Source organism: Oppia nitens, unplaced genomic scaffold (genome assembly GCF_028296485.1).
Source record: "Oppia nitens isolate AA-2021 unplaced genomic scaffold, nextdenovo-longstitch-racon4-pilon3 scaffold4_pilon_pilon_pilon, whole genome shotgun sequence".
In the NCBI taxonomy this organism is placed as follows: Eukaryota; Metazoa; Arthropoda; class Arachnida; order Sarcoptiformes; family Oppiidae; genus Oppia; species Oppia nitens.
This window is the reverse complement of record NW_026533232.1, coordinates 3,371,601-3,384,914: the sequence shown is the minus strand read 5'-3', so window position 1 is coordinate 3,384,914 and position 13,314 is coordinate 3,371,601. Positions and strand designations below refer to the sequence as shown.

At 29.7% G+C, this 13,314-nt stretch overlaps 5 protein-coding genes across 5 annotated transcripts in view; 3 read left to right on the top strand and 2 right to left on the bottom strand.

The window, feature by feature from the left end:
* Window positions 1-13,314, top strand: part of LOC128959768 (malonyl-CoA-acyl carrier protein transacylase, mitochondrial-like) — a 227,974-nt gene that overhangs the window by 16,770 nt on the left and 197,890 nt on the right. The gene's annotated exons all lie outside the window — the stretch shown is intronic.
* On the top strand, window positions 823-1,764 carry LOC128959783 (NADH dehydrogenase [ubiquinone] 1 alpha subcomplex subunit 8-like). The gene is made up of 3 exons (XM_054305797.1): window positions 823-1,066; window positions 1,131-1,306; window positions 1,384-1,764. Exons 1-3 carry the CDS (start codon window positions 938-940, stop codon window positions 1,601-1,603), a joined length of 525 nt encoding a protein of 174 aa, XP_054161772.1. The 5' UTR covers window positions 823-937; the 3' UTR covers window positions 1,604-1,764.
* LOC128960224 (guanine nucleotide-binding protein G(s) subunit alpha-like) lies at window positions 1,862-4,079 on the bottom strand. Its single transcript, XM_054306296.1, has 5 exons — window positions 3,950-4,079; window positions 3,746-3,873; window positions 2,720-2,943; window positions 2,492-2,644; window positions 1,862-2,423 (listed from the first exon to the last, which is right to left on the bottom strand). Exons 1-5 carry the CDS (start codon window positions 4,077-4,079, stop codon window positions 1,862-1,864), a joined length of 1,197 nt encoding a protein of 398 aa, XP_054162271.1.
* Window positions 7,076-8,008, bottom strand: LOC128959782 (coatomer subunit zeta-1-like). Its single transcript, XM_054305796.1, has 5 exons — window positions 7,877-8,008; window positions 7,749-7,817; window positions 7,503-7,676; window positions 7,301-7,434; window positions 7,076-7,240 (listed from the first exon to the last, which is right to left on the bottom strand). Exons 1-5 carry the CDS (start codon window positions 7,892-7,894, stop codon window positions 7,102-7,104), a joined length of 534 nt encoding a protein of 177 aa, XP_054161771.1. The 5' UTR covers window positions 7,895-8,008; the 3' UTR covers window positions 7,076-7,101.
* LOC128959750 (SWI/SNF complex subunit SMARCC1-like) lies at window positions 8,380-13,145 on the top strand. Its single transcript, XM_054305755.1, has 5 exons — window positions 8,380-8,589; window positions 8,725-11,343; window positions 11,412-12,387; window positions 12,656-12,853; window positions 12,915-13,145. Exons 1-5 carry the CDS (start codon window positions 8,467-8,469, stop codon window positions 12,953-12,955), a joined length of 3,957 nt encoding a protein of 1,318 aa, XP_054161730.1. The 5' UTR covers window positions 8,380-8,466; the 3' UTR covers window positions 12,956-13,145.

Sequence of the window (13,314 nt, the reverse complement as noted above, 5' to 3'; positions counted from 1 at the left end):
TGTTATATTAATTTTGTTTGTTGTTTATTAAAAGTTTTTTTTTGTTAATATTTTTGTGTATAAATTTTAATATTAAATAAATTAATTTTTATAATATAAAATTACAAATTAATAACTTCTAATTGCATATTTTTACATAAAAAAATTGTTTTTAATCTGAACATATATTTAACTTAACGTAACCCATTCAAAAAATATAGTTAACTTGAATACTTTAAAATTGTATAGTATTTTTATTAGTAACCTTTTATTTACTATTATCATGTAATCAATTGTAGTTTGTAATGTTAAAGTATTGGCAACAATTTGTTAATTATATTTTTGAATGATTTTAGTCAAGTATAACTCGGTATGTGATTTTATAAATGATACATTAAATATGTTTGAATTAACCATGTAATTTGTTAATTTAAAAATTATATATTATATTAAATTATATATTAATATAATTATGTAACTGTTATTTATAAATGTATATTATTAAAAATTTTTATTTATAAAAATTAATTGTATTTTATGCATAATTTATAGATTATAGTTACTTTAAAGACTTTAACTATAGTTACAAACAATTACAATACTGTACAGTATATAAATCGACTAAACATAACAAATAACTTAATCATCTATCGATTGCCATTTGGATATTAATCATATTATATAATTATAAAGCAATCACTAAACAGTCATAATTTTTATTTTTATAAAATATATTTAATTTAAATTTAAAACAATAAATTATTATTTAGATTAATACACTTAAGAATATTCTTTAATACAAATTGTATACAATATTGACGTAAATTGTTGTTCAATGCATTTGAATGAATGATCACGTGATTGAATGTGTGATTGTTTATACAAACAGTGAAATCATAAAAATATAATAATTATTGTCGACTACTATATACTAACCATTGAACTGACCTCTGGAGTGATGCCGATCACAGATGATGTCCAAATACCAACCTATGAGGAGCTCGATGTTCAAGAGATCAATATATCTCAACCGGTGTTGAAGGCATCGGCCATGCATTTCGGCAAATATTGTGACCACATCTCAAAGGTTTGAATGATACCAAACAATCTTGATTTGATTCATCAGAAGTTATGTTCATCTGTTTGAATAGGAGTTTATGTTATGCAAGATAGAGGAAAGGGATCCCAGAAGATGTCTAAATGAAGGTAAAGCTGTTACGGCCTGTGGTCTCGAGTTTTACCGAAAAGTGAAAAATAATTGTCGAAATGAATTGGAAAAGTTGTCCAAATGTATGGAATGGACGGACTATGACATGAAGTTCTTGTAGTATGTATTCACTTTGATTTGATCATCAAATACACTATATTATCGATTATCTAATTTATTGGTTATCCGATGATTAGTTGTCGTAAAGAGCAGTCTTGTTATGATCAATGTATGAGTGAAAAGTTGGGTATCAATAGACCTCCTTTGGGTTATTTCACACAACTGAGAGTCCATCAAACAGATAGACCTAAACCCGGTGGAGTTGCGCCCAGATTTAATGACCCATCAGTTCCATTACCCGAAGATTTTCCTATGGAAGAATCCAAGTATGGATGGCGCGACTGGTGGTGGTTTTGAGGACAAACAGACAAATACTCGACTGTCTATTTCCTTATAAAAACCTTTGGTCTGTTAGTGTCTTATAATGTATTTTAGCTTTACTTTTGTTTAATGTAGTGATTTATTAATATGTAAACAATATTTAATTAGTGTTTAAATTAATGAAAAATTATAATAAAGTGTGGTATATATATATATAATATATATTATATATACAGTATATATATATAAAAAAATTATATATTGTTGATAAATATACAGTATATTAATTGGATATTATGTGAGACCTATTTTCGTTAAGCTATCGATAATAATCATTGTGTGAACGTCTTCAAAGACACGCCTAATATTGTTTGTATCGGTGGCTGTCGTGAAGTGACAAAAGCACCCCCTTTTCTTAGCATTTGAACTGTCATTAACATAGTCACTGGTACTGAACTTTCGGTGATCTGGAGGTTTGCGAGTTATCTCCAAAAACAGTTCCCTAATGAAGGATCGGGTCTTTAAGTAACGATCGTTAGGATCGCCGTCTTTGGATGACATAATAAAATTGTTATACTCTGGAAAGTAATTCTCTATTTTAGAGCCCCTTTCGATCTTCTCTTTTAATATGTCCTGTTTATTGAGGAATAGTATGAATCCGGCATCGATTAAGAATTTACTGTTCCAGACATCATCAAAGAGGTCGAGACTTTCTCGCAATCGATTTGTTTGGTTATCTTCCCTGAGCTGCATATCAAAGTCACTGCAGGCGACCATAAACAGTATGGCTGTTATGCCATCAAACACTTGTATCCATTTACGTCTTTCACCTCTTTGTCCGCCCACATCAAACATCCTATTATTTAATAGTATAGACACCATATGAATGTTATTGTAATATCATATACAGTATTGATGTCATACCAAAACATTTGAGTTCCGCCACCGAACTGAAGCGGAACTTTCATTTCAAACTCAATCCGCTGTATTTCAGAAGTCCTTTTACGACAGTTCAAAATGTCCTGATCTGATGGCACATAGTTTTCTGCTTTAATTATATCGATTTTATCGAGAAAACTATATATTTCGTTAACCAAAATGTTAGAAATATATAATAAAATTAAAACTAATAATAAAAATTTTAATACTAACTATTTGGCGCAATCTATTAAAGTGTATTCATTAGATCGTCGATAACACTCTTGAATACCCGGATCACTCCATAGAAGTTTGACGTGTCTGAAGAACTCATCGGGATATTGATAACTATCAGTGGTTGTCATATCGAGATTATGTATAAATTGTAAACTATTTTCATAATCTTTATTATGTAAGACAATGGGAGGCTTTAGGTATGACATGTTTGCTGTTAATTCCTATTAAATAATATATAGAATAAAATTATTTTAATAATAAAACTACTATTGAGTTAAATAGTAAAATTAGCCAGATCAAATATTAGAAACAATTGTTTAACTATAATAAAAGTTATAATATAATATGTATACAGTCGTAGACAAAACAATGAGGTGCAATAAAATATTGAATATATTTAAAACTAGTTAGTCAAACTTAATATTAATTTTTGTAAATTCTAGTTTAATACTTGCCATTTAAGACACAATTATAAAATTTTTAGATTTATATAAGTTTTAAACATAAAAATATAATTATTAAAAAGCTAGATATTTTTTCAAAAATAAGGAAAATAAAGTAATTAATATCTAAAATTCTATGTTATTTAAATAAAACAAATGATAGAATTTATTTCTATTGACAAAATCATAAAATACCGAAAGACTTCATTTTTATAAAATCTTTATAAATGATGTTATTAATAATGAAATTATTTTTTCAATAACTTCAAGTATATTTTCAAATTTAAAAACTCACATGAAGTTAGACTAAAAATACTATAATTTAAGATTAACTGAATTAGATTATCTCATACAGTTTTCAAAATATTAAGCTTTTATTAATTTTACTTTATAATATCTTTTATGATCTAAATTTTTAAAAATTAAAAAATATATTAATTGTTTCTTATATGGCAATTATTAGGCTAAAAATTACAAAAATCAGAATCAATATTGATTTAGCAGTTTTTAAGAAATTTAATATTTTCCTGTACCTCATTGTTTTGTCAACGACGGTATATATATATATATTTATATTTACTTTAATAGCTTCTAATATATTTGATTTAATTTCGATCACTTTTTCCATTCTTTCGGTGTCTGAAAATCCAGAGATGTGAAGAATTTTCATTTGTTTAATGATTGTTGTTTTGCCACTTTCACCGGCACCTGGATTTGTCAGGGATTAGTACTAATCGGTATATTATATTTAAAGCAAATATCAATAAATATGGATTAAAAATACCTAATAATAATAATTTAATAGATTTCTTGTATTTTTTCATCCATATATTAATCTTTTTGTCCAATTCTTTACTGGCCCTACGGTTCGGGTCATTGTTGTGACACCAGGTCATACACAACGGAACCGGCATATCTTTTAGTGTTTTAATTATTATATATATATAAACAATATTAAGGTTACACTACAATAACAGATTTGTAGTTTTTATTAGTGAAATTAAATAGTAATTTATTTTATAAATTTTATAAATTTAATAATTATATAACTAACTAATTTTTAGTACATTATATATTTAATTCTCATTCACAAGTATTTTTGTGTTTAATTGCTTTATTTAATAATAATAATAATATTACTATATTTAAAACTCTAATCATTGTATCCAACATAATAATAATGTTGGTATTTTTATTTTATGATACAATGCGGTTCATTTTATCAAATATACAGGTAATTAATTGCTTTCCACTTGAAAATATTGGTACTCAGTATTGATAATTATTATGTCAAACTTGTAATTATTATATTAATATTTCATAACATTTTAGAATACATTAAAAACTAATTATCAATTTCACATATTTGCCAAATATGTTTACAATGATTTTATTTACTATTTTTATGGTATATATATAATTAATAAGCTATTACTTCTAACTCATTGTTTAATCATTAACCAAATAGTTATGTCTTTAAATATTTAATTAAAATAATATAATTGTAAAATGATATAATATATTTTGAACAAAGTAAATTTACTTTACAAACTTGATTACATTATATGAAATTATGGTCATTAGACTTATAGGTTACTAATAAAAATTAGCTAAATTGTAATAAATATATCTCATAATATAAATTTATTGTATGTAGAGTTAACAAAAAAGAAAAATTTCTAAAATAATAAAGTAATTTTTAGAAAGTTTCTAAAAGAAATTTCTGTCTATGGGATGCCCATGTTAATTTTGTTCTCTTAATATTTGTCATCTTGTAACAATAAATAATACTAAAATAATAACTAAATATTATTAATAGTAGTTAATAATATTAAAAGTAAAAAATAATCTAGTACATTAAATTAAAAATATAATTATATAATAAATAAAATTTTACAAAAACTATAATTATAATTAGATATTATAATCATATTAATTTCATATATAGGGATCCCATACGTATAGTAAAGTAGTGTATGTTTTATTAATATCGGTAATGTAGTACTGCAGTATTATAGCTATAAATATGGGGATCCCATAGTATAATAATAAGATAAAATTTATATAGAAATTTATTCCTGTGAAATTTATTAGAAATTTCTATTTGCCCATTTCTAATTTTATGTTATCACAATTAATAGTCATTTAAAACAATAGTTTTTCATAATATAATTTAATATTATAATTGCGTATAAAACTTTATATATCATTTTGATCTAATTTATTTTTATAAAAAAATTTTAAATAATATAATATTGAAAACATCTAATATATGGTTTATAATTTTTTTTATAAACGTAACAAATTTCATAATAATTATATTTACTTAATATTAATTTACAATAATAGATAGATAAGCAAAATGATATGATTTTATAATATTGACATAAAGATACAAATCATCAAATGTTTAAGTTATTCATTAAATGATTACCTGATTTTAAACTTATGTTGCGCTTCAAGTTGAGTGGAAATTGTGTTTATTTAACAATAAAACGTGTTATTGGCTTAAGATAACTAAGATTTAGACAATTAAGTAATTTATAATAATTTTTAATCAATAACTTAAGTAGCATCTAAATTACTACCGAAAATATTAAAAATACAGTATTTATTTTATTAAATACTTTATTTATTGGCTAATCGCTAATTATATATAATATATTAACGCATACAAAGTATAATAATCAGTTACTCATTAACTTTTAAGTGTATTATAAAATTAAAGACCAATTGGGCGCAGGTATGCATTGTTATAGTTTTACTTAAAGTACAAATATTTATCTATTATAATGATTATTAAAGCAAACAATGCAATACTTATATAAACTGATTATAATTATGTGAATTATTTGTGGCGACACTTGTGACAAATTTATTAAATCAAAGTACAGTTCAATTATCTCTCTTTTTTAATATATATTTAATATGATTTATAAAATTGGTGACAAAATTAATGACAATTTTTTAATCAAAATCTAAAAGATAGAATTGAGCTAGATCAAAAATATTTTTTATAACTATGGATTTTATTATTTATAAAATGTTTAGTAATAATTACTGTACTTATTTAATGTTAATCTGAATATTTAATTATTAAAATTCTATATTTTTGGGATAATTTTTGATTGGATAAAGTTTATATATTTGGATTTGAATCGGATAGAAATTATGGCACCAATATGTAAGTTAAGGTAATTAATAAAGTAATTAATAATAGATTTATAATAGTAATTAATATTAATAGATAGATATAATTAATAATAGTATCTCTAAAGCTTTAAAAGCTATTTAAAATCATTAAAAGCAAATCTGTATGTTTCAACATTTTCCGATAAATTGTCTAAATTATATTTTATTGATATAATTTAAAATTTCAATTTTATAAAATATCTCAAATTTTATTAATTATTAATATTAAAAACTTAATGATTATAATTAAAATAAAATCTAATAAGAATAAAATCTATTCTAAAATTCACTAATTACTTATGCATTTAATTTAATAAAATTTTTAAATAAAAAAATATTTTTTATCTGTAATTCAATTTCATTATTACTTACATTATTCCATTATAGATAAAATGCTGTTGATAAATTGTGCTAGATCACATTTTGACTTGAGATTTATTTAGCTAACTATTGTAGTTTTGGATATAATTGTTATCTTATAATGTATTTAATTTGTAATTATTCTGTTGTAATCTCAATTCTTTCCTATAGATTTTACTAAAAAACCTGTCACTGATTTTGACACTCAATTTATTTTATATACATTTTTACTCTTATCTATAGTAAAGATATATTTATACAATTTAATGATATTTTCAGATATAAATAGACAAAAATAGTTTTAATGAAACAATTGATTGTTTAATCAAAACAGTAATAAATTACATGTGATATAAATATAAAACATTGATATTATATGAATATCTATCTAAGAAGTGACCATTTAAGCTGTTCCCGGGCTGACTGAAGCACTTGAGCTACAGTTTGTTCGCCTAAAGGAATGTCATCGGGTTTTAGAGCCACGCGTTGGACCACTGATATGGGATCCGATTCTAATACAATACTATAGATAAATCATAATTTAATTTCTATATAAAATATAATCCGTTATTATAAGTCATACCCTCCGTCACATATCTCATCCAAAGCTAATATAACAATATCTAAATTATCCAAAAGATTACGTTTTTCTACATTTTTCTTCAGTATATGAGATATCGATTCAAACAAACAGTTCATAACTGATGCCAATATTAACTAATAATTAAAAATCAAATTATCAAACAAATAATTATTAAAACAAAACCACTTTTATAAAAACTAACCCCATTTTCATTAGAACTTCCCATAACATAGAAGAATAGGTCAACAGAGCTTCGGTAGACACACGTGAGTCCGTCCAACATAATGATCTCGGCGTTGGCCCGATGGGTCTTATTGTAGAGATTACGCTCAAATGCCTTCTGCTCCTTAACTGATCCAAACGTATTGTCGTAATACTGAACAAATCAATAAATCAAATCAATGATAAAAATTGTGTCAAAAAAAATAGTCAATCAATTGATACCAACCTTTGCAAGAATTCTGTTGCCGTCGTTATCCAAAATGGCAATCGCTTTCACCACATATAGGGTCGGCTCCTAAAGACATGTCATTTTAAAGACAGCTCTTAAAGACTATTGTTGAGCAAAAAACTTACTAAAAGAGTTGATTCCATGGCTAAGACCAATGATGTCTAAAGTAATGTTAAAACTGAATCCAAATCATAACACACGTACACAACAACAACAACAACAACGACAACACATATACTTCAGTCAATACACGTATACTTTAGACATAAATTATGTGCTAATAGTTTGAAAACTACTATTATATACTGTATTGTTCACTGAAAATGTCAACAAATTTAATGATAAAAAGCTATTAATTGACTTTAATGTAACACTTGTTGTCAATTTAATTGATTAATTGATATAAGTTTCAAATTATTATTAAATAAAAATTGTGTTAATTGTGATATATTTTATTGATTGAAACAAAATTAACAAAAAGTTTTGTCTCATGTATTTTCAACCGGTATTACAATACAATGCATTGATAGGCAGTGAAGGTCCCAATGTATGCATTGGGTGTGCATTGCCTTCAATGCATTGATACTGTAATGAATAGTACTGTTTGAATGCAATAGAAATATAATACATATATTAGAGTAGTGTTGTATGTATTGAGTGAACCAATCATTGAACGGCATATTTGGCGAACAAAAGGAGTGATTGAGTGAACAAAATGGCGAACACTTCAGTCCAAAGACGTAAAGACGGCGGACCTAACCATCGATTTTTCGAGTCGTCGGAAACAATACAGGCCTTTGAAACTGTCAGACAATGGCTACAAAAGAACTGCAAGAAAGTGAGTGGAAACGCATGACAATGACCGCTGCGGTCGCATATTTAATGACATTTCTAAAGAGTTGATTTGATTGAGTTGTCGGCGTTTATGATTATATGACTAATTATCTTATATTTTGTTGTTTTATCTGAACAGTACGTTCAAGCGGATCCACCCACCAACAAAAATCTATCAAATTTGGTGATACAATTGATCCAATTCCAAGAGGAGACGTTCGGCAAGACTGTATCGAAACCGCCATTGACTCGATTGCCGATGAAATGCTTTATGGACTTTAAAGGTGGTGGAGGTATGTGTCGTATACTTGAATCGGTTTTTAAGTTCAAGTTAGACCAGGGATGGCGTCGATTTGATTTTCAGTCGCCGTCACGTATGGACAGAAACGTTGAGATGTTTATGGGAATCGAAAAGTTTTTAGTTAACCACAAATGCTTTATTGAACCAAATGTTTATTTTACACCCGATGTCGACAAACAATTAGTGTTAAAATTGCGAGACATTGTTAAACGACATCAGGGAAAGGTTGTCGAGACTGCCGAAGAGGCCACTCATATAGTCTATCCGCCAATTGGTATTTCTGGAGATTGCGATGATTGGGTGCGAATTGTTATGAAACGAGACAGGAATGCACTTCTCCATTGGTGGCACACACCTGATAGTTATGACAATTGGGTGACTGGTGTTGACATTGATATTGAACCCGAATCGCCACAACCTAAGATTGGTCCCAATCATGTAAGCGCCAAATGGATTCTTGATTTGGATGAATATAATGAATGGATGAATGAAGAAGACTATGAGATAGACGTTGATTCTCCCAGTCGTCGCAAATCTCCGCGTGGAAAGTACACCGTTGAGGAATTATTAGCATCTGATGACAAACGCGACCGAAAGATTAGTTCATCTGTTAAAGGAAAGAGAAGACGGTCGCCATCACCGCCGCTGGATAAGAAAAGACGTGGTAAAGGAAGCGCTCGTAGTCCAGCACCGGCTTCGGGCAGCAAAAAGAAATTGTTTAGAGGCAATGATGAAGACTCTGAAGATTTAACCAAAGATATGGACGAACCATCGCCTGAACCAAATGTCACTGAAGTTAATTTGCCGAGAAGTACAACAAATCCTCGAAGTAATAAAGATAACGAATCGGTGCCCATTAAAGGCGGTGCTATCATTGATTTGGATAATAATGAAACCGACGAAAAGATTCCACCTGAAGAAAGAAATGGTAACTCTAAGTCAATGCCAATGTCTCCAAATTCAAGTCGATTAGCAAATGAAAGACAACCTAAAGATGAATCTGCAGACGACAATGTGACAGAACAGGCAAATCACATAATAATTCCTTCATATTCTTCGTGGTTCGACTATAATTGCATTCATTCAGTTGAGAGGAGAGGTTTACCTGAATTTTTTAACGGCCGAAACAAATCCAAGACACCAGAAGTATATATTGCTTACAGAAATTTTATGATTGATACCTATCGTCTCAACCCAACCGAGTATTTAACTGTGACAGCCGTCCGGCGCAATATAGCAGGAGATGTCTGCGCTATAATGAGAGTCCACGCATTTCTTGAGCAGTGGGGACTTGTCAACTATCAGGTCGATGCTGATTCTAGACCCACACCAATGGGTCCACCCTCTACCAGCCATTTCCATGTTTTGGTAGACACTCCATCAGGTGTTCAGCCATTAAATCCACCCCGTGCTCAACAATCAGCATCAGCTCAGATGCTGAACATGAACCAGAAAGATGGTCTTCCAGAAGTTAAATTAGAAGACAAATCTAGTTCTATATTAAATGAAAATTTTGGACTTAAGATGGATCAATACGCAAAGAAAAATGCTTATTTCAAGAGCAAGGCTGCGGCCACTTTGTCACGTGAATGGACAGAACAAGAAACACTTTTACTTCTTGAGGGACTTGAGTTATATAAAGACGACTGGAATAAGGTGTGCGAACACGTTGGTAGTCGTACTCAAGATGAATGTATTTTACATTTTCTTCGACTTCCTATCGAAGATCCATATTTGGAAGATTCTGCCGGAGTTTTAGGACCTCTCGCTTACCAACCGATTCCTTTCTCAAAATCTGGAAATCCAATTATGTCAACCGTTGCATTTTTAGCATCAGTAGTTGATCCAAGAATTGCTTCTTCAGCTGCAAAGGCGGCAATGGAAGAGTTCTCTAAAATTAAAGACGAGGTTCCGGTTGCTCTGATGGATGCGCACATCAAGAACGTTGAGTCATCGGTTTCTGAAGGAAACTTAGATCCTAAGGCAGGACTTGCAATGACTGGAATTGCGGGCACTTCTGATAAAGAGGAACAGGAAAACAAAGTCGAAAATAAAGTTAGTGAAGAAAAAGAAAAAGAGTCAAACAATTTGAGTTCGAAGGATGAAAAAACTTCCGTACCTTCAGCTGAATCCATGGATATTGATAAACCTAAAGAAGATAAAACTAGTGAAGAAACTGTAAATGATTTGGAAAAGAAAGAAACAGAACTAACAAAGCCTGAGATGACCAAAGAAGAGATTGAAAAAGATAAGACAATGAAAGAATCTCAGGTATCTGTTGCCGCGGCAGCAGCTTTGGGCGCCGCCGCTGTCAAAGCTAAACATTTAGCAGCAGTTGAAGAAAGAAAAATCAAATCTTTAGTGGCGTTATTGGTTGAGACACAGATGAAAAAATTAGAAATAAAATTAAGACATTTTGAAGAGTTGGAAGCAATTATGGACAGAGAAAGAGAAACAGTAAATTTGTTTTTATTTGAAATGAATTTTTAAAAATAATTTATTAACCAATACTTTTGAAATTATAGTTAGAATATCAGAGACAACAACTGATGCAAGAAAGACAGCAGTTCCATATGGAACAGCTTAGAGCTGCGGAATTCCGAGCCCGACAACAGGCACACGCTATGTATGCGCAACAACAGGGCGGTAGTACTCAACAATCAACAACTGGACCACAGACTGCAACAGAAGTGGATGCTTTGCAAGGTTCGCAACAAAGATCTGTTCCTTTAGTTCCTCCTACAGCAGCGGTCAGACCACCACCAGCTATGACACAGTTTAGTTCTTGGCAAAGACCTTCCTTACCATCAACTCAACAACCATTGGCACCATCTGCTCAACCGCAACAACAACAGCAATTAACAACACAACCATTACAGCAAACACTTCAACAACAACAACAACCTCCTCCGCCGCCTACACCACCACAACAACAACAAGCGGTGTCATTACCAAACCAACAATTACATCAGCCTTTATTAGCCCCACCATCTCATACTATGATCGGTCAGACACCACATACTCCCGTTCTACCACCACCGTCACAACAACAGGCAATTCCTCCTGTAATACAAAACAGACCACATATTCCCCCTCAACAAGTATTTCCGCAATCAAATCAGTACCCTATTCCCCCACAGCAAACCCAAATGAGTCAACAGCCTATTTATGAACAAAAGCCCCCAATAGTCCCACAACAGATTATTCCACCCACACACCAACCCCTAGTGCATAATGCACCCCAACAACCTGTGCAACAGCCATCCCCATCACAACCACAACAAACACCCCCTCAGTCTCAATTGCAAGCCATATCTCAAGCACCTCCTGTACCGCCGCCACCACCACCACAAACTTCTCAAACTCCAGTATCTGCAGCCTTGCCGGCAATGCCTTCAATGGCACATACGGTGCCTTCAGTGGCACATATGGCACCTCCAATGACACAACCATCTCAAGTATCACAGGTGTCACCTATCAACCAGTATGCACCACAAAATTGTAAGTCAATTGTCTTAATTGGCATTTAAGCTTTAGTTGTAATGCTTTGAACATAACATAAGAGCACTTAAGCAACACTTTGCTTATGATTTAAATTTTTCTTTTCTTGTACACCATTGCTGCCATTAATGGATAGAAAACAAAATCACGCCAACACTTGACTATGACTTTTGCTGCGGTCTATTGATCTCTGCTTTTAAACTCATTTCATAGCTTTTCACTTATGATTTAAACGATTGATTTTTAATAATGCTTTAAACTAATATAGCTATAGGTATGCAACCGGGTCCACAACAAGGACAACTTCAACCAGTGATGACTGATCAAAATGTTATGATGAGTCCACATGTGCCACCACAAGCACAACCAGTTCCACCACATGTTGTACACCCAAATCCAATGACTCATCAAATGCCACCGACATTAGGCCCTCCACCACCACCACCACCACAACAACAACAATCAGGTAGTTATCCTAAAACTTTAAAATTTATATAATTATAAATTGAAGATTAATTTCATTGCAGGTGTTTGTGAGCCAAATAGAGAGGAGACTTCAAATATGTAAACAATAATTGTCATCAAATTAAATAATTTCTTTTTAATTTTTTTCTATAATTTATAATTTAATATTTATACTGTTTATATATGTGAATGACCGGTATTTTTAGTTGATTTTCTGTCACTTAAAATATAATTCATAAATAAATCATTTTCGTTAGTTTAAAATAACTTATTGCTCTGTTTATTATAAATAAAATTACCGGTAATTACTATAAATGCAAAATCATTTATTTTATATGTTTTATTAAATTAATCGTATTTTGAGATAATATGAATCATTTATTTTAAATGAAATACAAATCTTTATTTCTTATATATTTTGAGTGCAAATCACTTATTAGTTGATAAAATTTGTTTTGTAAC